This window comes from Balaenoptera ricei, chromosome 1 (genome assembly GCF_028023285.1).
Source record: "Balaenoptera ricei isolate mBalRic1 chromosome 1, mBalRic1.hap2, whole genome shotgun sequence".
NCBI classification, from domain to species: Eukaryota; Metazoa; Chordata; class Mammalia; order Artiodactyla; family Balaenopteridae; genus Balaenoptera; species Balaenoptera ricei.
Window position 1 is genome coordinate 148,022 of NC_082639.1, and position 23,756 is coordinate 171,777.

General features: G+C 65.1%; 2 protein-coding genes across 5 annotated transcripts in view; one reads left to right on the forward strand and one right to left on the reverse strand.

Annotated features, from left to right (window-relative positions):
- SAMD11 (sterile alpha motif domain containing 11) lies at positions 1-19,649 on the forward strand. The gene is made up of 14 exons (XM_059938132.1): positions 1-820; positions 1,914-2,005; positions 4,997-5,175; positions 6,508-6,558; positions 10,929-11,053; positions 14,180-14,269; positions 14,446-14,580; positions 16,313-16,475; positions 17,383-17,498; positions 17,722-17,800; positions 17,889-18,403; positions 18,608-18,732; positions 19,061-19,171; positions 19,287-19,649. The coding sequence occupies exons 1-14, from the start codon at positions 304-306 to the stop codon at positions 19,530-19,532; spliced, it is 2,544 nt and encodes an 847-aa protein (XP_059794115.1). The 5' UTR covers positions 1-303; the 3' UTR covers positions 19,533-19,649.
- NOC2L (NOC2 like nucleolar associated transcriptional repressor) overlaps positions 19,635-23,756 on the reverse strand; it is a 12,540-nt gene continuing 8,418 nt past the window's right edge. For 3 of the 4 annotated variants that reach the window (XM_059938430.1, XM_059938339.1, XM_059938249.1), the window contains exons 14-19: positions 23,442-23,543; positions 22,107-22,250; positions 21,888-22,001; positions 20,934-21,081; positions 20,549-20,614; positions 19,635-20,257 (exon numbers count right to left, since the gene is read on the reverse strand). In XM_059938430.1, the coding sequence (XP_059794413.1) occupies positions 20,151-20,257; positions 20,549-20,614; positions 20,934-21,081; positions 21,888-22,001; positions 22,107-22,250; positions 23,442-23,543 (681 nt within the window). In that variant the 3' untranslated portion in view covers positions 19,635-20,150. Of the gene's footprint in view, positions 20,258-20,548; positions 20,615-20,933; positions 21,082-21,887; positions 22,002-22,068; positions 22,251-23,441; positions 23,544-23,756 lie in introns of those variants that run through there. The other variant, XM_059938516.1, reaches the window with a different exon arrangement.

A 23,756-nucleotide genomic window follows, 5' to 3' on the forward strand; every position in this document is an offset into this window, starting at 1 on the left:
CCCCGGGGGGCGCGGGCGCAGGTGGCCCAGCGCCCTGTGGAGCCCCAGGGTCCTGGAGCTGCGGCGCTGGGCAGGTCGATCGGGGATCGATACAGCTCCGGCAGCACCATGTCTCAGGCAGCAGAGGCCCCGCCAGCCGGCCGGGCAGCGGTCCGAGGTGGCCCGGCTGGGGCGCAGTAGCGGCGAGGACGGGTGCGCGGCCAGGAGCCTCCCAGGCCCCAGCCCTCGAGACCCAACTCCAGCCCGGGCCGGAACTAGTTGGGCCGGCTGCGGAGAGCCAGGCTGCAGGACCACCCACCCACCATGCCGGCGGTCAAGAAGGAGCTACCCGGCCGCGAAGACCTCGCCCTGGCTCTGGCCACCTTCCACCCGACCCTGGCCGCGCTGCCACTGCCGCCGCTGCCCGGCTACCTGGCGCCACTGCCCGCCGCGGCCGCCCTGCCCCCGGCCGCCTCGCTACCAGCCGCGACCGCGGGCTACGAGGCGCTCTTGGCCCCGCCGCTCCGCGCCCCGCGCGCCTACCTGAGCCTGCACGAGGCCGCCCCGCACCTCCACCTGCCCAGAGACCCTCTGGCCCTCGAGCGCTTCTCGGCCACTGCGGCCGCGGCCCCGGATTTCCAGCCGCTGCTGGACAACGGCGAGCCGTGCATCGAGGTGGAGTGCGGCGCCAACCGCGCGCTGCTCTACGTGCGCAAACTCTGCCAGGGCAGCAAGGGTCCGTCCATCCGCCACCGCGGCGAGTGGCTCACACCCAACGAGTTCCAGTTCGTCAGCGGCCGCGAGACGGCCAAGGACTGGAAGCGCAGCATCCGCCACAAAGGTGCGGCCGCCGTGGGGGCGCGGGCCTCTCCGGTCCCTCCCCTCTGCTCCCCGAGGACCCGTGGGTCCGGACCCCCCTCGTCCTGCCACCTGGGAGACTCCCATCTCTGCCTAGAGAGGGCGCTGCGACTCCGGGGCCACCGCAGAGACGCCCCCTCCCCCCAAGCACGGTCGCCTTGTGGACCCGGGCAGAGCGCCCTCGGCCTCCGCGGTCTCCCCAGCGCTGGCCGCACGAGCCGGCGGCTCCTTCCGTCCGGAAGGTCTTTGCGGGATTCCTGGGCCTGAGGCTCCGGGGAAGTTTACGGGAACTCCGGAGAGCGGGCGGGAGGCCGACTGGGCGGGATACTCCCCTGCGGGGTCGAGGAGCCACCGGTTCTGGCGGGAGTGGAGGGGCACACGTGCGGCCGGGTGCGGACGCGCGCTGGTAAAGCGAACGGCAAGGTGCAGGGGTGGCGCAGGCAGGTGGGGGGCGCGGGGGCGCGCGTCGGGGCGGGAGCGCGCGCGGAGCCGAGCAGCGGCGGGGCTGGGAGCAGCCGCTGGGGCTCCAGCAGGCGTCTGGCTCCGAGGGCGCGACGTGCGGGCGCCAGAGCGGGCATGCGGTGGGGGAGGGGGGGTGAGCGCCAGGCCGGGGGTGGGGGTTGGTTAGAAAGTTAGGGACCCAGTCACGCTCGTCGACTTTGGGGCTCGCGGCTCCACGAGGTCAAGCGCAGTCCCGGGTCCTGACCGCGCCGCTCACCTGCGCCGGGCCCCACCCTCCTCCGCCCAGCTCCGGGTTCCGGCGGACCGGCTTGGAGAGGGTGGAGCGCGGGAGGAGTGGCGCAGGGTTGGGGGAGAAAGCCGCCCTTCGTCAGGGGAGGGCGCTCGCCGGATCTTGAGTTTCTGAGCTCTGCAGATCCCCGCGGCGTCCGCGAGGGTGGGGTGAGCGGCGAGGCCTGGCGGTGGGTTCGGAAGTTGGTCGGAGGCGGGTGTTCATAGTCGTGGTGGGAGAGAACCTGGCCTTGACCCTGACAGCGCCCCGGAAGCGTGCCCGCGTGCCCGGCCCCACCTGTGCCCGCCCCGCTGCCTCACTGGTCCTGCCTCGGCTCTCCTCGCAGGGAAAAGTCTGAAGACGCTTATGTCCAAGGGGATCCTGCAGGTGCATCCTCCGATCTGCGACTGTCCCGGCTGTCGAATATCCTCCCCGGTGGTGAGATGCGGGAGAAAAGCTGGGGCTTCGGGGTCTTGTTTCTCCGCTGCGGAGCTTGTGTCTGTATTTTCTAGGATCAGCCCTAACCTCAACCCTGCCGATGGGCAGGAGGGAGCCCCCAGGGACTAACAGAGGAGATGGCTTTGGGTGGGAATCCCGGGGCACAAGAGCCCTCGCTCCCTTGATGCAGGGCAGGGTCCTGCCTATCCTGGAACCTCTCCTTGGGAGTCTGGGAGCTGCTTCTCCTGAGGTCCTGGGGACAGCCCACGGTGTGAAGGATTCTTCCCTGGACAGTGTCACCTGACTGGGGCTTGGGGACTTTGCCTTGTCACAGGTCGGGAGGGGGTCACCGTGTCAGCTGGCCCAGCCTGGGAGAGGGACCGGTCCTAAGGGAATGCTTGTTCTGGGATGTGACAGTGTGACAGTGTTGTCTGGCCTGGATGTACATTCTGGGGTGGCCACAGGCTTGGATGTGAGTGACGTGCATCTCTGGGTGCCCAGGGTTGGAGCCCTACAGGGCAAGGTTCTAGATGTCCAGGAGTGTCTGAGGATACAACCCGGCTGGGGGCACAGGAGGTGCAGTGTGGGCCTTGGGTGTCAAGAGAACTGCAGCTGGGAGCTGGTGTGGGGCCTCTAACCCAGTGTAGACGTCTCTTGACCCCTCATTAGTCTAGGGGAGCAAGAGAGATGGGGCCTGTGCCTGCCCCTGCAGCACTGCCTTCCCCATCGCATGCCTGCCAGGCAGCAGTGGTTGGAGGGTGGACCTGAAAAGGAAATTTCGCCTTGAGGGGGAAAGTTTGAGCTCCTGGGGGAGAGCCCATTAGGGCCATGGCTCCTGGCACCATTCAGTAGCCCCCTCTGCCAGGAAGGCCTGAGAGGACCCTGCAGGCCGCCTTCAGCTTGTTTACTTTGGACTGGCGGTAGGGTGGGGGAGGGGATGTCCTGGATTCCTCGTGGGCCCTGGGGGTGGGCAAGCTGGGAAGCCACACACAGTCCTGTAAAGACACACAAGTTGTGCAGGGGAAGAGGACACAGCTGAACCTCCCCACGTGCCCACCCCACACACTGTCTGGCATGAGCTCGCCATACTCACAGGCATGCCCGCCCACAGAGCCCCCCAGACAGAGCATGTACACAGGCAGCCCCCCTTCGCCCGCTGCCACCATACCTGCCTGGGGCAGGAGGCTGAGCTCTCGCTCCCCTTCTCAAGCAGCTGGTGCCCAAGAGGACACTCTCCAGGCTGGTCTGGGTTTTCTGTTCGGGTGGGAGGAGCCCTGCCTCTCCCATCATCCCCTTTTGAAGGTCTCCCACAGGAGGGGGGTGGGCAGGTGGCCTGAGCACAGCATCAGTCCCCTCTAGGACATTGCTTGGCAGGGCTGCCTACCTGTCAGGGGCTCCCAGGTCCCTGCCCTGCATGAGGGATGGCTCAGACCTGGGCCTGCCTCTTCTGAGCCTGGTGCCTCCCAGGCCCATCCCTGCACCCCTTCCGTAGGAAGGAAGGAGCTTCATGGACCCACTTGTCTTTCCAGGCCCCACCTTTTCCACAGAGAGACTGTTTTCCCCTACTCCCCATGGCCAGGTCCACAGGTATGTGCACACTTCATGGTCACAGAATATGGGTGTGCACACGGTGCAGGGGTCACGCAGCCGGCCTCCACACACCCCCCCTTGCTGGCTGAGGAGCCAGGGCTTGGCTGGGGCAGGGGCTTAGCACCCAGTTCTTAAATTTGTGCGCTGAGCAGGGGCGAGCAGCTGAGGTCTCGGGTGTGCGTGGGAGGCACGTGTGTCCCCTGTCCTTGGCCGGGGTCAGCAGGACTGCCCATCCTGGTCCCTCTTCCTCAGCACCCCCCCCCCCCCACTGGAGCCATCCCAGGCCACCCTAGCTGGTCTGGCCTCACCCCAGGTGGCAGTCTTACTGCTCTGTTTCCCTCTCATCTTCCTTGTCCCACAGATGAGAAGCAGAGAGAAATACATTTACTTTTTTTGTAAGAGAATAGTTTAATTAGAGCGGAAAGGCAGGAGAGGAGGTCCTTTTGCTTGGGCTACAGCAGGCTAGAGGAGGGCACAGCTGAGGGGACTTGCAGCTGAGCACGCGCCTGACAGGCCAGGGCTGTTGGGAACCCTCCCCCAGAGCCTGGCCTGAAGAGGCAGGGGGCCCAGATGGGCAGTCACCCCCCTCCCGCCATCCCGCCTGGCCCGAGCTCTGCTGTCGCTGGTGTAGCACCGAGCCAAGGCCAGGGTCTTACAAGCACAGGGTGAACCACCTCGTCTTGCAGGCCTACCCCGGCTCCTGCCGCCTCCACGCCACCCGTCCCCAGCGCCGCCCACCATGCCACCCGTCCCCAGGGCTGCCCATTCCATCTTGCTGAGTGTGTGTTGCAGAGCCGACCACGGGGGGCCTCCTGGGTGGTTGTGTGAGGGCAGGTGTGGCAGAGACTGTGGCTCCCAGACCCTGTCGGGGGCACTGCCCAAATCTGGGCCTGGGGTGGGCCGTGTGTCTGGAGGTGGGTGGTCTGGGTCTGAAGAGAACCTCTCCTCTGGAGGATAGCTGCCCTTCAGATCCAGGGCGATGCTGTGCGGGGAGGGGCGAGAGCCCCCTGGACACCTTCTTCCCCAGACCCCTGCGTGTGGCGGGGACACGTTGTCCTGGCAACAGGAGGGAGGGGCCCTAGCGTCCCGCGGGTACTCGCGGCCCCTCGGGGCTCCCTGGAGCTGGGAAAGCCGCGTTGGTCTCCAGCAGGCAAGTGCCTGTGGAGGGGCCTGGGCTGAGTGTGGAGTCCCGACAAGGCACTGCCCACACCCCAGCCCCCCAGGGTGGAGTGGAAGGCAGTCTCTGGAGGGGTTCCTGGTGGAGGCCTTGCCTCGCTGCTCTTGTCTTGGCCTCTGGCCGCTTGTGACGGTCCTGGAGGCTGGAGGCCCCTCTTCTGTAGGCACCCAGGAAGCTGGGCGACCCGGTTTGGCCTAACCTTCCTGTCCCCCCTCCCTGTCCAGAACCGGGGGCGGCTGGCGGACAAGAGGACAGTTGCCTTGCCCCCTGCCCGTGTCCTGAAGAAGGAGCTGACCCCAAGCTTCTCAGCCAGTGGTGACAGTGACAGGAGTGGCCCGGCCTGTGGGCAGCGGCTGGGCTTGAAGCAGGAGGACGACCCGCATGTCCGTATCATGAAAAGAAGGTGCTTCAAGGGCCAGGGTGGGAGGGCACGCGGGCAGAATGGGGACATCAGAACTGGGGTCTCCAGGCAGCTGAAGGCCACATCAGGCTTCGGGTGGGGGGCCTTTGCCCTGGGCATAGGGCCCCGGTTTAGATTGTTGTGTCTCCGTGGATGCTGATAGCTGTCACGGCTGAAACAGAACCTGGACCCCCGGGGACATGCCGCAGGATGGCTTGCCCCCGCCCGGGGGCCGAGTGTCGGGCCAGGTCTCGGTGGCATCGCTGGGGAGCCGGCACCGGTGGTCACCAGTAGTCACGGCCAGAGCAGGCCAGGGAGGGCCGTGGGCGAGGAGGCACGGAGCCACTGGGTGTGAGGAAGGGAGAAGTCTCTAGGAGGAGGGTCTGGTGGCACCACAGCCAGCGGGGAAGGGGGAGCTGGGCAGACCTCACGCTCGCTCTCACTGGAGTGGCCGCTCCCTTGGCTCCTTACTGACCCTCCCAGGCTTGGGGCCACCCTTCCTGACCTCCCACCTTCTCCCCTCCTGACAGAGGCCCCCCCCCCCTCTGTCCACTCACCTGTTTTTCCATCCATCCATCCATCTGTCCATCCAACATCTGTCTGTCCAGCACGTCTTGTGCATTCCCAGAATTTTAGGCCCTTTCTCTTCCTGCTTGGTCTTTTAACATGTTCCAATTTCTCCTACCCTAACCCTAACCGTCCGGGCCACCTGAGACACACACCCCCGCCAGCCCCCACTCCCACCCGTGCTAAGGTGAAGCACCACGTGGGCCTCCCACTGCCCTCTGTCAGCCCGAGGGCCTTTTCAGGGGTACTGCTGTGATGCGAGTGCGGGCACAGGGCAGAGCCATTTCCTTTCTCGACCTCTCCTGCCTCTGCTGCGTGATGGTCACTTTCAGGAGGCAGGTTGGCAGCATCTGGGACCCAGGGGCCACCACTGGAGCCGGCAGTGGCCACGGGGCTCATTCCCTGCCCGGAGCAGCTCTAGCAACTAGGAATTTGGGTTCAGTCACACGAGTGACACGTGCAGAGGAAGCCGCAGCCCCACCCCCAGCACAGCATGGGGGCTGCTCTGGTTCCACTGCAACAAGCAGCAGAGACTCGGGCTCTCAGCTCTGCGCTTCCGATTCCTCTGTCTGGTGAGGCCAGGAGCTGGCTCCTGCCCCGCAGGCCTGTCCTGGCGGCAGCCGCCGGCCTGTTGAGGGTGCTCTGAGCCAGCCCAGTTCCCTTGAGGCTGGCGCTCCAGGGCAGACACAGGGAGTGCCACACACACGTCCTGCTATCCCCATGCCGAGCCCTGGAGGCCACACTGACCCTCTGCTTCTCTCTTTGCAGAGTCCACACCCACTGGGATGTGAACATCTCCTTCCGAGAGACGTCCTGCAGGTAGGACCGGGCCCGGGCCAGGCTGCCCCCACATGCTGGGCATGGGCAGGACAGAGCCTTGTTGCTCCACGTCCCCTGGGTCTGCTTCTAAGTCTCTCCAGCCTCCCTCCCCTCCTCCTCTCCTTAGTCCGTCGTCTGTCTGTTGACTTGTGCCTAGGCTGTGACAGCAGCACGGCCGTGGGTGCTGGACTGCCCAACCCTGAAGCCAAAGTGCGCTCCCCCTCGCACATTGAAACCCATCTGCCCAGAGCTAAGGCCGTGACCAGCCCCTCCCACCCTCCCAGAGACCCACTGGGATGTGAGAATGGTGATGTGTGAGTGGGGTCTTGAAGGATGCATAGGAGTTCACTAGGGAAAGGGGATGTCTGCAAAGACATGGAGGAATGAGGGAAGGGAATGTGGGAAGGGAGGAGGGGAAGCTGGTAGGCCTGGCTCAACTGGATGCTAAAGGGCCTTAGATGCTGGGACTGTTGGCACTGTTCTTCAGGCAGTGGGGAGCCACTGAAAGTTCTTGAGCAGGGGAGTAACCACTGTATGTTTTGACAAGGTCCTGCTGGAGGCCCTGCCCAGCAGGTTGGGGGTTTGCTCCAGTCCATGGTGATCCAGGTATGGTGGAAGCAGAGAGGCTGAGGGGGCTGCCAATCCAAGATGTAGTAAGGAGATAAAAATGAGGGGACCTGGGCTTCCCTGGTGGCGCAGTGGTTGAGAGTCTGCCTGCCAATGCAGGGGACACGGGTTCGAGCCCTGGTCTGGGAGGATCCCATATGCCGCGGAGCAGCTGGGCCCGTGAGCCACAATTACTGAGCCTGTGCGTCTGGAGCCTGTGCTCCGCAGCAGGAGAGGCCGCGATGATGAGGGGCCCGCGCACCGCGATGAGGAGTGGCCCCCGCTTGCCGCAGCTGGAGAGAGCCCTCGCATGGAAACGAAGACCCAACACACCCATAAATAATAAATAAATAAATTAAAAAAAAAAAAAAAAAAAAGAAGTGGGGATGGATGGTGCCCGGTTTGGAGTTCAGAGCTGTCTTCCGGGAACCAGACTCCTTCTGTCTTTAAAAAAAGAAAAAAAAAAAAAAAAGAGGGGACCTGATGAGGAGGTTGGGGGCTGTTGGGGAGACCCAAGTTCCCCGTTTCAGAAGGGAAGGGGTGGGCAGTCTGTGGGCAGAGCCCAGGCTGTGGTGCCTGTGGTGTCTGGTCAGTGGGGTCAAGTCTTGGCCCAGCGCTTCCAGGGAAGGCACAGGAAGGGCCCAACCGAGCAGGCAGTGGGCGTCCAGCACTGAGTGGCCCCACTTGCTGCCTGGCTTGGTGCCAGATGTGTTATTATTATTTATTTATTTATTTTTTGCGTTGGGTCTTCGTTGCTGCGCGTGGGCTTTCTCTAGTTGCGGCGAGCGGGGGCTACTCTTTGTTGTGGTGCACGGATTTCTCATTGCGGTGGCGTCTCGTTGCAGAGCACGGGCTCTAGGCGCGCGGGCTTCAGTAGTTGTGGCTCGCGGGCTCTAGAGCGCAGGCTCAGTAGTTGTGGTGCACGGGCTTAGTTGCTCCGCGGCATGTGGGACCTTCCCGGACCAGGGCTCGAACCCATGTCTCCCGCGTTGGCAGGCGGATTCTTAACCACTGCGCCAACAGGGAAGTCCCAGATGTGTTATTATTTACATTTCTGAGAATGTCTGGATCCTGGAGCCAAATTACAATGAAAACGTCTTTAAACTTATCTCCACCTCATTTTGAAGTTGCCCACTCAACTGATCATTTTTATGAACCGTCACGAACATTGATGACATTTTATGAGCCTTTTACTTGGGAAGCTACATGATAAACTTGTCAGCGGAGCCTGTAGGGAAATCCCAGGCTGCTCCTCCCCTGCCTGTGGCCCCCCGTTCACCCCACCTGGCCGTGGGATGTGAGAGAGGGCCCAGGCGTGCAGACGCAGGGAGCCCCTAGCGAGCGGCCAGGCCCCAGGGTGAGGGCGCGCCTTCGGCCTGGCACAGGCACTCAGAGCAGCTGGGCTGATTTCCTGGACTTCACCAGAGGGGAGACTGAGGGGCTCAGCCAAGAGGACTTACAGCCCATCTGCACCCCCAGTCCCCCACTGCACACCCCGGCGTCTGGCCAGGGAGGGCCGGGCAAGCACAGGGCCCAGCAGCCTCACACTGCCCCCACCCCGGCTCTGTCTTTGTCTCTTCCTGGCTCCTTTTGGCCCTGTCCATGTGTCTTTCTGTCTCTCGTCTGCTGTCTGTACTTCAGGCTCTGTCCATCTGTTTGTCTGCTGTTGCCATCCTTTCTGTCGGTCCAGTAGCGCCTGTCTGTGTCTGTCTGTCCATCTCCGTCTGTCTGGTCATCTGACTTCATCCATCGATCTCCTTCTGTCTGTCTGTCCATCAGTTCCATCCGTCGGTCCATTCATCCCCGTCCCTCTGTCTGCACGACTGCAGTGAACCACCTGCCTGCTTGGAGCCCCCCCCGGGCCCCGTGCACCCTGGGCAGCAGGCCCTCCTGAGGCCCCTGAGCTGGCCGAGGACTGGACAGTGTAGCAGGCGCTGGAGGAGCCCGAGGGGCCCCTCGTGGGGAGATGGGGTCTGAGGGGTCACACGTATTCAGTCTGGCGTGTACAGAATTTCTTCACAGCTCTTTATATAAAGCCTGGTGTGAATGACACCAGGCTTTATGTAAAGTGAATGACGGAGTGACCACACAGGTTTTCTGGGGCCGGGCCAGCCAGGCTGTCTTGGGGCCCGTGGGGCAAACCGTCAAGGCAGGGAGCAGGGGTTTGCTGGGTGGACCATGCCCTGGTTCTCAGTAGGCATCACCTCCATGGGGCTGCAGCACCCCCCGAGTGCCTGAATGACCACCGCATGAAAGAACTGTTGGCCACGGTGGTGGTGAGGGGGGCAGACCCAGTCCCTGCGTGGGGCACTCGGCTGAGGATTCACGGGGAGCAAACTGATGGGGCCTGACCCTACTCCTCAGTCTCTGGGGAGTCGGTCCACCTCCTGCAGGAGTCCTAGGGACACCAGAAGGGGGTCCCCTCAAGGGAGAACTCCGTGGCAGCAGCAGCCCTGCCACTAGGCACCCGCCGCCCCCTCCCTGGTGCTGAGGACAGCACTTCTCTCTTCCACCACCACCCCACCCCCCCGCCCCCGCATCGATGAGGATGATAGAGGGGGTGAGAATTGCTGCCAATTAATCCCATAAAGTACTTATTCCCACCCCACCTGCCCTCTTGTTTGCATGGGGGGGACCTTCTCGCCTCCAGGGAAAGGGGGTTGGGGGTGGGAGAGAGTCTGCATCAGGGTCTCCCAGAGGCTCTAGAGCCCAGCCCTGGAGGCTTTGGAGCTGAAACTGATCTGCTTAGGGGCCAGCTCTGGATTAGCCTGCTCCAGCCACCCAGGCTGGGGGGAGGGGGTGCTGGGGGCTATTTAATGAGGTTTAGGGTTGGTTCCCAGGTCATTCAGTGGAGGCCCCCCTTGCAGTGGCCCAGACAGGAGGCTGCTCCATTACAGGTGGGCTGGGGAGCGAGGGTGCTGGGGAGGGAGTGCTGGCATGTCACAGGGTGCACTGGGGTCCCTCCCTGCTCCTCTTCTGTCGTATCCCAACTTCCTGCCACTCCTGGCTGCATCTGCAAGGTGGTGAGTGGCCCTTCCCTGTGCTAAGGGAGATGCTCTCAGAGCCCCAAGAGCAAATGGGTTGGGGGACCATTCCCTCCCTCTTTTCTCTGGGGTTCTGTGATACAGGCATTGAGCTGATTTGACAGGAAGAGAAATGAGGGAACAAAGTTAAATTTGTGTTCATCCCAAGGTTCTTGGCGGGGAGCCCTGGAGCGAACAGAGTGTCCTGAGCACGGGCACACTGGGGACCACGGTGCGCGTCTGTGTCTGTGTGTGTCTGCAGGCCTGTGTGAGTGTGCGTGCGCCCATGTGTGTCCCTGGACATGCGCACACCTCATTGGCTGCAGACTTTGGTCTCAACCTCGGTTTCCTTATTTGAAGAAATCGAGAGTCCGTGGGTGTTGCAAGTTTAGCACGTGCACAGGAGTAAGTGCTGGGCCTCTCTGGCAGCCTGCACCCCAGGAGCAGGCCCCCCAAGGCAGGAGGCAGGGACACCGCAGCCGGTCTCTCTGGAGAGAGCACTGCAGGACGGGGCCAGCCCTGCACTCCAGACAGACCCTCCCTGGGAGCAGCAGCGGGGTCTGAGGACGAGGCCTCCACGTCCAGCAGACACTTGGCAGGTCCCGGTGGGCCCAGGTGGGGCCTGCGTAGGTCAGGGCGCGAGCCCACAGCCACCAGGGAATGGAGGTGCTCACGGCGCGCACACGCAAGCGCAGTCAGGGGCCCCACGGGGTCTCACCTTCCCCGTCTGCTCCGCTGCAGCCAGGACGGCGACCTTCCCACCCTCATCTCCAGCGTGCATCGCAGCCGCCACCTCGTTATGCCCGAGCACCAGAGCCGCTGTGAATTCCAGAGAGGCGGCGTGGAGGTTGGCCTGGGAGCCGCAGGTGAGGAGCCAGGGCAGGGCGGGGGGTGAGGACGGGGCTGCCAGGGCCATGGCAGCTCCGCGTGAGGACGGCCGCCCCACAGCCCTCCCTGCGACTCTGCTCATCGGCTCTGGATGCCGCCGCCACCCCCAGCAGCCTTGGCGGGCAGCCAGGGAGGCCAGCGGAGGAGGCGGGAGGCGGCGAGGCCGGCTGTCCCCCAGGGCTCTGTGTGATGGTAATTGTGTTAATCCCGGCCAGCCGGGCAGCGGGCAGACAGAAGGCGGAGGCGGTGGCTCCGCCGTGGCTGCTGCTGGGGTGGGCGTGGGGTGGCCGAGGCCCCAGGGGCAGATGGAGGCAGGACAGTCAGGGAGGGCAGGCCTCACAGAGGCTCCGAGGTGCACGCCTGGGAGTGGCTCCTGGACGGGCAGGGACACGCTCTGCACGCACTGAGTACCCACCGACCCCACAGAGCAAGGGGCCCCAGGAGGGAAGGGGACCACGCCCTGAGAGAAGGGGGGCTGGGGCCTGGACCTCTGCAGGGGTGGGGCAGGGCGGTGCTGGCCCAGGAGCTCCGTCCCTGAGGGGGGGCGGCTCCTGGTGACAGCGGGAGCTCAGAGGGAGGGACAACTTGGGGACCCACGAGGCACCACTGCAGAGAGTGGGACACGGCTGAGCTGTGGCTGAAGGTGGGGGGGGGTGCTGAGAGGAGGTGGCAGGGGTCCCTTGCTGCCCTATGGACCAGGGCAAACCCGGGAAGTTCCCAGCAGTGGCTGCAGCTCTCAGGAAGGCTGGGCAGGGGATGGTCCACCGTCCTGGGACACCTGAGTACCCCCATCAGGGCCTCCAGGTGTGCCTGTGCCTAGGTAGGCCTCTGGGGGGTGCTGCTTCTGGAGCCGAGCTGGGGGCGCCGAGCAGGCGGCTGATGAAATCTAATTGCTCCATCGATCGGGCAAGCCTCCGGAGCCCCACGGTGACTGAGATACTCTGAGCCGCCAGGCCCCCTGCTGCCTGCGCACGTGGAGGCCTCCTCATGGTGCGCGGCCTGAGTGCGCGTGTGCGCCCTGCGCCCGGCCAGAGGCCTGGGTATCCACTCACACCCTTGTGACCCGCGTGTATCAGGGTGCCCTCACTCTCTTCATGCTCAGGTGCAGGGCCCGCATATGAGCACTTCAGGGGTCCCACGTGGTCTGCATGAAGCACCACGTGTGTCCTGTGTCCAGGTTTCGTCCGAGTCCCGCCCTCTTCTTGGGACTCCGCTTCTCACCGGCTTCCACACCTTCCTGCCGGCCCCTGGGTGGAGGCCTTCGCCCATCCTCACCTCCTCCTCCCCAGGAGCACATGTCAGTCCTGTTTCCACCTGGGCAGGAGGGGGCGGGAGGAGAGGGCTTGGGGCGGCCCTGCAGACATCTGGTGACTGTGTGTGTGTCTGCTTCTGGCTGCCCCGGGTGCGTCTGTGAGTAGATGTGGCCTCACGAGGGCCCGGTGAGCCCCAGACCCCCACGGCAGGAGCCCCCTGCGGCCACGGGCCTGGTTCTCACCGTGGGTCCCCCCCCACAGGGAGGTGCTCCCCAGCACTTCTCCCAGGCAGAGAGGAGCCCCGCCCCCAGTGTGGAAAATGGGAAACAGATCGCAGGGAGCTGAGAGCCCTGGGTCGTTCTCGGGGTCCAGGAGGCGTGCGTACAGGGTGGGGTGTGGGCAGCAGGTGTGGACCCAGCCCAGACCCACCTTCCCGCCTGGCACACCTGGACGCTGCAGCCCTGCTGGCCCTGCTGGCCGGAGACCCTTTGGCGTCCTGAGGGGCCTTGTGCTGGTTGAGCACCCCCCACCCATCCTGCTAGGTCACTGAGGTAGGACCCTTCATCTGGGCAGTGGGGACCTCGTCCACGGTGGGGACCTCGTCCTCGTCCCTCTCTGGGCAAGGCCTGGGGCTAGGCCACTGGGCCCCGGCCAGTGGCAGGAGGTAGCCGAGATCAATAAGTTATTAGCACCATTCTGTCAGCTGTAAAGTGGAGATTGATCGGCACTCCGCTGCCGCCGCACTTCCCCACCTGATAAAAATGACAGATTAAGGGAATAAGGAAAAGGAATTAGGCTCTGGAGCTGACGGCCCGGGCTTCTCGGGAGCTCCCCTTGCCAAGGTGTCATGGCGGGCCTGGGTCGTAGATGGGGTGGCCCCTCACCCACCCACCCACCCAGAGCCCCGTGAGGATGGAGAGGGGGCCAGGAGCACGGGGTCTGGACGGGAGGCCAGCACTGTGGTGGGTTAGGGTAGGTAACTGTGGTGGGTCCAGGAGCCCAAGACCATCGCTGAGCTTTTCCGCAGAGACCTCCCAGGACTTCGGCTCGGAGGGAGCCTGGCGTCTGGGTGCAGGGGCTGGGAGGGAGGGGAGCTGGTGCCCGGGGATGGATGAGCATGGTTTGGATGTGGGACCTGAGAGAGGACTTCAGGATGGGGCGGGGGCGGGGCCTGGGCCACGTGAGGGGCTGTACGCAGTGGGTGAGGCTGCTTGGGGTGCCCTTGGGGGCTTAGCCCAGCTGGGCAGGTGGGCATGTGTGTGACAGGCCAGGCCAGGGTGGTGGCTCGGGCTTTCTGGGGGCAGTGAGGGGTGTGGCCTGGGGGCAGGGGCCCAGGAAGAACGGATGTGGCAGGTGTGCCGGGGCCTGTGGCCTCTAGGAAGAGGTTGGGGTACCCTGGCATGGGACCCTGCACTGCCGGTCCTCACCCCTATCCTAGAAGGAGAGGTTGGTTTCCAGTCAAATCAGGGTGCTGAGGAGGGCTCCTTATTCTGCAGAGGAGACTAGTCTGGCTGGTGCGGGCAGCATGGCACCTGTGGGGTCCCGAGTTGCTACCTGAGGCCGTAGCTATGAGATCTCCCATCGTATCTACGCACACACAGTCCAGAGCCCAGGGTCTGGACCGTCCCAGGCCCTCGCCCCGTCCCAGCCCCGCATGAGGGACCCCAGGCTGAGCACAGCTTTAACCTGGCCAGGACCCACAGGCACCCCTGAGGAATGAGGGGTGTGGTTCCGGGCTGAGCTGGAGCTGGGCCGGGACTGAGGCCGGTATTGGGGTGGGCCTGAGCTGTTCCCGCCCTGGCCCCTACGAGCCCTGAGAGGCAGGGTGGGGTTCACTCTGCCCTCTCCCAGGTGACCTGTTGGGCAAGAGGCTGGGTCGCTCCCCCCACATCAGCAGTGACTGCCCTTCGGAGAAGAAGGCCCGAAGCAAGTCCCCGCAAGGTGTGAGCCCGACCCCTGGGGGGTGGGGGCACAGGCGCTGGAGAGGAAGGGGGACAGCCTGGACCCTCTGCAGGGCAGGGTCAGCACAGCAGCAGGTTCTAAGAGGGGAGCCCCTGCCTCTCCCCCGCGGCTGTATCTGAAGGGGAAGACCCCTCTCCTGTGCTTGCCCAACACAGAGGGTCTGTTGCTTCCGGAACTAGGGCCCGGCATGGCCCCCGAGGATCATTACCGCCGGCTGGTGTCCGCCCTGAGTGAGGCCGGCACCTTTGAGGACCCTCAGCGTCTCTACCACCTGGGCCTCCCCGGCCACGGTATGTCGCCCCTCCCCACGCATGAGAGGCCACCACGTGCGCTGGGCTCGCCCTGTCCTGAGAGGTCTCTGCTCACCCTGAAAAGAGGCCCTGGGGTCTTTGGCTGCTGACACCAAGGCTGGGATTGGATGCAGGTCTTTTGGCCCCTCAAACCTCGAAAGCCCTTGTAGGTGGGCAATGAGGCCCACCTCCTCCTCCCTCTGCCCAACGCAGCCGCTTGTTTGGGTAGATCTGGGGGAGTCCCCCACCAACAGGTCTCCCACGGACTCTCCCAGCCGGGCCTCGAATGGCCGCTGTCATCTCACAGATGAGCAAGCTGAGTCTCAGGGGAGCCCACGCGAGAGTGGGAGGTGGAGGTTTCCCCAGGCCCAGCACACGCAGGTCCCCGTGGCCCCTGGTCTGGACGGCACCGTACCCCTCCTCGGGGAGGCCAAGAGCAGGGCAGCAGGCAGCCCCTGAACGTCCACTGTGGACGTCCGTCCAGAAGCAGGATGGGCGACGGTTCAGGTTTGGTCGCCCGGCCTTCACAGTCTTCTCTGGTGGTCAGGAGGAGCTCCGGCCAGAGGCGCCATGCCCATCCCACCCAGCTCCCAGACAGGACGCTTGGAAGCCCCCCTACCACCGCGAGGGCACAGTCCGGCACCCTGTCCAGCTGCACCCGGGCTCTGCAGACCCCAGTCCGGGGGCTGGGGCCGGGCGCTTGCCCTTTCTGGCTGGAACTGGGTGAGAGGGTGCTGGGAAAACGGGCCGGATTTCCTCTCCTTACACAGGCACTGTCCCCCAGGGCAGTCAGGCACCGAGAGCCTGAATAATTCACCAAATGTTAATAATTTAAAAATCTTCCTTTTTAATTGCTTTCCCTGCCCTGCCTGGGGCCGGCTCCGCTGGCCTGCGCGGGGAGGGGCGATGGCCGCGGGGAGCGGCGCGGAGTCGGGCTGTCAATCAGGCCCCCGCCCGCCGCCCCCGCCCCTGCCCGGAGCCGACGGTAAATAACCCAGGCCGCGGGCGGGCGGGGGCGCGGGGCCCTGCCGGGATCGATGCGGGCGGCCGCGCCGGCTGGGCTCTGCGGCCTGGCACCCGGCCCCGGGCAGGACCCACCTCCGCTTTTCGGGTAATTAATTTATAAACAGGCGGTGGCAGCGGAGCCTGCACAGTGGGGGAGCTGCCGGGGGGGGGGGGGGGAACTCTGAGGTCCGGCCCTGAGCAGGACAGAGGGCCAGGGGTGGGGAGCAGAGTGCGTAGACCGCACAGTGGGCCCGGGTGTTACCTAGGAGGGGGTTGGAGCCCCGCCCCAACTCCTGGACAGGTCCCACTGCCCTCACTCTGGGGCCTTTGCACGACCCCTCCCGTCACGGGCCCTGCAGCCTTGCTCTCGGCAATCTCAACTCTGGTTCCTGCACCACCAGACTCCCCTGCGTGGGACCTTTCCCTCTCTCCATCCCAACCACTTTTTTGTTCCTGACATCCCCATATCCCTTACAAATGCTCACCTGACCCCCCTCCCAAGACCGGTGGGTGCCACCAGCGGGCCTTGCGCTGGGATGTCTGGTGTCAGCCCTGCCCTATGGCCTCTGCTCGTCTTTCTGTCTCGGTGACGAACCAGCAGGGTCGGGAGAGAATGTGCGCCGGGTCTGCCTGTCCTTGGCCAGTGTACCACAGGGTGTGGGAGACGTGAGGGCCTGCCTGGTGGGGGCTGGCCTCTGGGTCACTGCTAGTGCCTGCCCCTCCTCAGATCTCCTGAGGGTCCGGCAGGAGGTGGCAGCGGCAGCTGTGAGGAGCCCCACCGGCCTGGAAGTCCACCTGCCCTCATCCACAGCTGGTCAGCGTCGGAAGCAGGGCCTGGCTCAGCACCGAGACGGCACCGCCCCAGCTGGTGCCCCGTCCTTCTCAGAGAGGTATCGGGGTGCCTGCATTTCAGAGAGACCCCTGCATTCCCTGTGCTTGTTTCGGGGCTACAGAGCTGCGGTTGGCAGACCTGCATCACCTGCTTTCTGCACGCGAGGTCCACAGCCCGCACCTCCCCTTGGCCGCTGTACAGCAGCAGGGTCCTGAGTGAACCGGGCACTGTGCTCGGGCCTCGGTTGGTGGCAGCCGGGCAGAGGCCCAGAACGTTTCTGGGGTAGAATGTGTGGGGGTGACCATCCCTCTGGGTGGGGTGTGTTTTCACGGAGCAGCTGTGGGGCCCGCTGAATCCAGGTGCCCGAGACAGCTGAGGGCTTTGCTCCCCCAGCAGGTAGGTGAGGGGGCTTGAGGCAGATGAGGGGGAGCAGTGCGAGGTCTGGGAACCCCGAAGTCGGAGGAGAGCTGGGGGCGGGGAGAGCCCCCCAGCAGCACCGATTCAGACACCGGAGCCGCTGGCAGCACAGACGAGGCCTCCGGGGGTTGTAGGGGCCGGGAGCGGAAGGACTTCGGAGGCTCCCCGCCCCTCGCGCCGGGAGTTGTTCGCTGCAGCCGCCGCCTCCCGGACCGCGGCTAATTGCGCCGCGTCCGCGTAGGGTTGGCTAGGGGCAGGGGCCGCGGGGGCGGGGGCCCCCGCGCGGTAATTACCGCCACAGTCGCCGCCGCCCGCCGGGCCAGCGCCTCCGCGCCGCCGCCGAGATTAATTGGCGCCGCCAGCGGGGGCGGAGGCGACCTGAGCCACGGCGGGCGCACATCGACCGCCCGCAGGGCCGGCAATTAGCAGAGGCGGCCGGAGCGGGGGGCCGCGGGGGCGGGGGACGGCAGTTCCGGGAAGAAGGGGGCGCGCGGGGAGGGGGCCCCCGAGCCTGCGGCGCGCGCGGCTCACCACTCTGCCGTCCACAGGGAGTTGTCGCAGCCGCCCCCCTTGCTGTCGCCGCAGAATGCCCCCCACATCGCCCTGGGCCCCCACCTCAGGCCCCCCTTCTTGGGGGTGCCCTCGGCCCTGTGCCAGACCCCAGGTGAGGAGTAGGCTGGTGAGCGATTCTGTCCCCCGGAGGTGGTGGGGGGGGGGGGCTGTTGGTGCGGGGCCATCCGGGTTTATCTGTCACAGACCGCGTGTCCATCAGTGCTCCCGGCGAACCCGCCCCTTCCCCTATTGAAGCCAAGGACAGACCAGGGCGGGCTTGGGTGGTCCTGGACCACTCGGCCACCTGGCCTCGTGGTCTGTCCCCTTCCCACCAGGCTATGGCTTCCTGCCCCCTGCCCAGGCGGAGATGCTCGCCCGGCAGCAGGAGCTCCTGCGGAAGCAGAACCTGGCCCGGTAGGTGCTTCAGCCAGGGGTGGGGCGGCGGGGCGGGAAGTGTCACTGCCGAGCTGGCTGATACTCTGCGGTCTGTCTCCACGGCCAGGCTGGAGATGTCAGCAGAGCTGCTGCGCCAGAAGGAGCTGGAGAGCGCCCACCGGCCGCAGCTGCTGGCACCCGAGGCCGCCCTGCGCCCACCCGACGGTGCCGAGGAGCTGCAGCGGCGCGGGGCCATGCTGGTGCTGAGACACAGCTCCGCGCCGCTGCTGGCCCTGCCTCCCCAGGGACCCCCGGGCCCCGGCCCTCCCACCCCGCCCCGGGAGCCTGCCCGCCGAGCTCCTCGGAAGGGGGGCCCCAGCCCTGCCTCAGCCCGGCCCAGTGAGCCCAAGGAGATCACAGGGGTTGGGCTCTGGGCACAAGACAGCTCTGAAGATGAGCCCCCCAAGGACTCAGACGGAGAGGACCCCGAGATGGTGGCTGCTGGGGGCCAGGGCCCCATCCCAGGCCAAGCCCCAACTGGAGGAGCCAGCTCTGATGGGAAGGGGCTTGCCTCAGGGTCCATGCTGCCCCCTCCACTGCCCCTGGGCCTGCCCTACACTGTCAGCCCCTACTTCCACACAGGTGGGCACCCCCGCCATGCCTCTAGCGTCCTCCAGTCCCCATCCCCCACCCAGGGTCTCAGGGAGGGCGTCCACAGGGACAAAAACCCCCTTCAGTCATCAGTCCAACATTTCTGAAAAATTAGGGCGAGCAAAGGTCAGCAGACAGGGGTGGGAGCATAGGAAAGAGCTGGCCAAAGTCCTAATAACACTACCCCCAACCCAGGCGCCATGGGGGGCCTCTTCATGGATGGCGAGGAGGCCACAGCGCCCGAGGATGTCAGCAAGTGGACAGTGGATGATGTCTGCAGCTTTGTGGGCGGCCTGTCCGGCTGTGGAGAATATGCACCGGTGAGGGGCCCCACCCAGGATGGTTCTGAGCACCCCCCACTACCCAGCGCTGCTTCCCACCCCAGATTTCCCCTTCTCAAAGACTGCAGGGGTGGGGGCACTGGTGCACACACACCCCCACCCCCCGCATTGTCAGTGTTTCCGCCTCCAAGGTGGGACATGCGCCCAGCACAGAGGAGACTTTGCTTCCATTTGACGCTTTTTCCTGCAAGCTGCACCGGCAGCTCCTCTGGGCTCTGCTTTCTCTGGAAAGCTCTGAGGCCACCCCAGGACGCACAGCCCCGGCACTCACGCCCTGACACTGTGCCCCCCCCCCCCCCGCCTCCAGGTCTTCAGAGAACAGGGGATTGACGGGGAGACCCTGCCCCTGCTGACAGAGGAACATCTCCTGACCACCATGGGGCTGAAGCTGGGGCCTGCTCTCAAGATCCGGGCCCAGGTGAGCGCCTACTGGGGGCAGCGGTCTCCAGACAGCAGGGGGACAGCACTGAGGCTCTGCGTGGGGCTGCAGGGTAGCAGGCCCGCAGGCCCCATCCAGGCCCGTCTCTCCACAGGTGGCCAAGCGCCTGGGCCGAGTCTTCTACATGGCCAGCTTCCCCGTGGCTCTGCCGCTGCAGCCACCGACACTGCAGGCTCCCGAGAGGGAGCTCAACTCAGGGGAGCAGCCCCTGTCCCCAGCACCGGCCCCCTCCCCGTACGGGGGCGCGCAACCCCCTGCCGGCCGAGCCTCACCCAAGCAGGAGAACGGAACCATGGCTCTGCTCCCAGGGCCCGCGGACCCCTCGCAGCCTCTGTGCTAAGCTGGTGTCAGACACCCCCATCCTTCACTGCCGGCTGCTCCCCAGCAAAGGCCCCCGACCCCACAGCTTATCCTCCTTTCGGTTTTGGATGCAAAAACACAATTTTTAAAAGGAAAACACATGATTTAAGAGGAAAAGAATGAGTTTCCAAAGACTCTCTGGGGGTGCCTGCAGAGCCCGGGGCAGACAGCGCGGGGACCGAACCCAGGCCCGGGGTGGGGGTGCTGCACCCTGGGCGGCTGCAGACAAACCAGAGACGGAGGAGGCGCAGGCGCACCCCAGGCCCTGCAGCGTCGGTCGTGCCCACGGCAGAGCCCTGCTCGAGGTCAGCCTCCTTCGTGGGGTAGGTGCATTTCACCCGCCACCATAAGCTGCGGCAGGAGGCCAGCCCCACGGTGGTTTATGTCCCCACGGCCGCCGCTCCAAGACTTGGAACAGCACTTGGTCCTTTCCGGTCTCTTATGTTGTAAAAATAAAGCCCTATCCACCATCTACGCCCCGCGTGGGCACGGACCCCAGGGCCTCGGCTCAGCCGCAGCCGGGAAGCAGCACACCTGACTGCCTGGTGAGGTGGGAACACCACACAGCAGCCCCCACGAGGCTCCAGGCGGGCAGCCCTCAGTCGTCCTCGGAGAGCTCCAGATCCTGCAGCTCGTCCTCCGGCCCCTGGGCCAGCCGCCACGGCTCCTGGGGGTCCGGCCCCGCCTCTGTGTCTGGGCTTCCATCTGCAGGGAGAGCGCACATAACATAAATTCTGCTTTATCAGGAAAAAGCCAGCCTGGGAGGTTACTCATCACTAATTAATCACAGCACTAATTAATTTATCGCTGCTGCTGTTGCTTGAGGCCAGAGCCAGCGGGGATGGCGCAGCTGGCCCAGCATCCCCGGGGGGCGGGGGCGGGGCCCAGCTTAGAGCCGATGGCCCTGCCCACCCACCGGATCCCCCATGATAGTCTTGGGCTCCAGACAGATGGGCTCAAAAACCACGGCACCCCGCATTCCCAGGAACCACTTACCCTCTGAGTCGCTGACTTCCTCCTCCTCCTCCCGCCTCTGCCAAGCTCTTGGGGACCCAGGCGTCCCTGGGGACCAAGCACAAGAGCCCATGGGGGTGGACCCGCCAGCAAATGCACAGAGGGGCAGCTAAGGCAGGACAGGGGCTGGGGCACAGCCCTGGACCCCACTTTCCCTTAGGTCTCCTCTGTTCAAGTGGGAGAGGACCCAGAACTGCCCTGAAAGCTGGTGGTGGCGGGAGGGGGTGACACAAGGCCTGGGGGCCCCCACCTCAAAGCCAGCCCTGTGGCAGGAGGGGCAGAGGAGTGATGACAAGTGCCCTTCCTCTGGTTCCATGAGGTGGGAGGCCTGCCAGGCCCACCTGCTCCCTCCTCCCCCAGGCCCCACCTCTCTCTGGGGAGTCCAGGGGGTCCTCGTCCTCGTCCTCGTCCTCAGCGCTGTCCAGATCAAAGAGGTCCTTGAATTCTGCCCTGTCCTCATCCTTCCTGTCTGCCACCTTGCGGCGCTTCACCTCTGGGAAGTTCAAATCTTCCAGCTGGAAGGACAGGGACCCCGAGCTGCAGGTGAGGGTGGGCGCTCAGGGCTGCCCACCCACCGGCCACAGCCCAAAGCACGGCCCAAGCCCAAGCCAGACTCACATTCCCAGTGATGGCTTTACCCAGACCCAGTCCTGCTCCCTCCTGCCCCGCAAGCCCCTCCTCCAGCCTCCAGCCCACCCCCTCACGCCAGGACCCTGCTTGGCCACTTTCGGGACACTTGGCATACTGGGTAGGGTTCCTGGACAGCCGCCCTACCAGGCCAGTGCGGAGGCCGCTAAGGGACATCACAGCTGCAGGCTCCAACCGTCCTACTTCCCTAATTTTCAGCCGTCACTCCCAGAACAGATGGCCTGCCCATACTGACACCAGGACAGGGATGCAGACAGTCATGCCACTTGGCACGAAGCTGTCCCCTCAGGTCACAACGTCACGCACCCACGGATCGGGCCCAGACCCAAACACAGAGCTAGGTCTTCCTGTTCCTCCCTGCTGGCCCTCCTGGTGTCCACAGGCCGGCCTAGGTGACGAGGTCAGCCCAGCTCTCGCTCCCCCAAAAGCCCCAGCCCGTCAGGCCTGAGGGGCAGCAGCCTCTCTGCCCCAGCACAACCCTGGGGCCTCTCCACCTGCAGGTCGTGGGAGAAGCCCCCAGACTCTACCCAGTTCTGCCCACCATCCGCCCCATCAGAGCAGCACCAGCACACGCTGCAGCTAGGGTGGCCAGGGACAGCACCCACCACCCCCTGCTGACGTCCTCCCAGCTGTGCCCACATCCCCGACGCCCCCCACCCACCCACCACCATACCCGCTCTTTGCCACTGATCTCCAGCTGGATCTCACGGTCCCTCAGCTTCCGCCACTGGCTGTAGTACTTCGTGAGCGGGGTCCCCTCCTCCCGGGTCCGCTTCTCCCAGGCATCCTGTGCAGGGAGATCCAGGGTCATGTCCCACCCCGGGCAAACCCCCAAACCTCAGCCGCACACTGACCAGTGGCCCCCGGGCCCGGGCCCTGGCCCCCAGCTGACCACCGCGCGCTGGTCGGACACGCCGAAGGAGACCCTCTGGCGGAGGCTGCGGACGTGCTCTGCGTTCTCCTGCACCTTCTCCAGCAGCTGGCGCACCTGACGGCAGTAGTTGGCCACCTTGCACTCCCGGAGGAAGGATTTCAGCTGCAGAGGAAGCAGGGCTCAGCCTAGCCCCAGGCACAAGGCTGCTCTGCACCCCGCGAGCGGTGACCGCAGGCAGGCCGGGGCGGGGGGGGGGGGTCATGGGTTCCTGTGTCTCTGAGCCCCGGGGGACGCACCTGAGTCAGGGGAGAGCCCCAGTGCAAGTGTGTGTGGGGGGGGTGGGGTGGGGGGGCTGTGTGACTCTATGGCCCAGCCCTTAGGGACCTGTGGGGGTCGAAGGGCTGATGGGAGGATGCCCACCAACCCCGTGGGCCAGGCAGAGGGGTGGGCAGTGGCAGGGGCAGGATGGAGCCACCCTCCAGGCCACGTCCCGCCTGCTGCCTGTCTGTAAATAAAGTCGTGCTGGCACATGGCACACTCGTTCGTTCCTGCGTTTCTGTGAATTTTTTTGCACTTCTGTGGGAAAGTTGAGCGGATTGAGAAACCCCGTGATTGCAAAGCCTAAAATATCTACCATCTGACTTTTTACCAAAAACATTTGTTGACCCTCTTCTAGACCCTGATCCCCAGGACTCAGAGAGAGGACAACGCACACACACCTGTCTGAGCAGCCCCGCCCCACTCACCACCAGGCCAGATGGGCACCGGCCTCCCTGAACTGAGAAACGCCTAGGCTGAAAGTAAACGGATCTCCAAGGGGCTTCTGAGAGGGAAGACCGCCCCATCCCACCCCAAATATCGCCTGAAGAAAAGCTGAGGTGGGCGGCCAGGGCTTCCTGTGACCCCCAAACGTCTCCTACCTCCTCACCTGGCCCAGGAGCACCTGGGAAAGCATGCACTGAGACCAGCCCGACCCAGAGCCGGGGGCCGGTCCAGCCTGCTGAGCCCCAACACCCCCGGGAGCCCTCACGGCTGGTCCGGTCCCTGGGCTGTAGCAGGCTAGAGGGGGACTGACAGGTCCCGGGGTCCTCCTGACGCACCCGGGCCAGCGCCCTCCTCAGGCTCCACACCCAGGCAGGTACCCCAACACCACGGCCCTGGGGACCCAGCTGCCAGGTGGCGCCAGCACAGAGACCCCAAGCTGACCAGGCTCTGCCACTGGCCCTGTGCGGCTGTGACAGGGCTGCCTTGCTCTGGCCCCACGCGAGGGGCGCCAGCCCGTCAGAAGGCGGTCTGGTCTGCTGAGGGGTTGGGCCCACGGAGGGACTCGGGCGGGGGGCAGCGGGCACACACCTGCAAGACAGCGGGCAGCGCCAGCTCGGGGAACGCAATGCTGTGGGCCTGACTGTGCAGGTACTCCAGGCTGAGGTCGTACAGCTGCTCCACCAGGCCGTCCTGAGGCAGCGAGGGAGGAGACAGCGTCAGGGCAGAGGGGAGCTCAGACCTCGGAGCCACGCTCGGGCTCGGGCTCACTGGGCTCCCCCAGCCCCGGGAGGCCCACAAGGTTCAAGCCTGGAGGGCAGCGGGCCTTCCCCCATCCACACTCGTCTACCTCCAGTCACCCCGCAGGCTGACCTCGGTGCCCTGCGACATCCTGCCGTGACCCCG

Bases quoted from the DNA above. Each gene is read 5' to 3' on its own strand.
- SAMD11 (XM_059938132.1), top strand. From the start codon at position 304: ATGCCGGCGGTCAAGAAGGAGCTACCCGGCCGCGAAGACCTCGCCCTG. The intron at 14,581-16,312 runs GTATGTCGCCCC...GCCCCTCCTCAG, and splicing joins CCTGGGCCTCCCCGGCCACG to ATCTCCTGAGGGTCCGGCAG. The intron at 17,499-17,721 runs GTGAGGAGTAGG...CCTTCCCACCAG, and splicing joins GGCCCTGTGCCAGACCCCAG to GCTATGGCTTCCTGCCCCCT.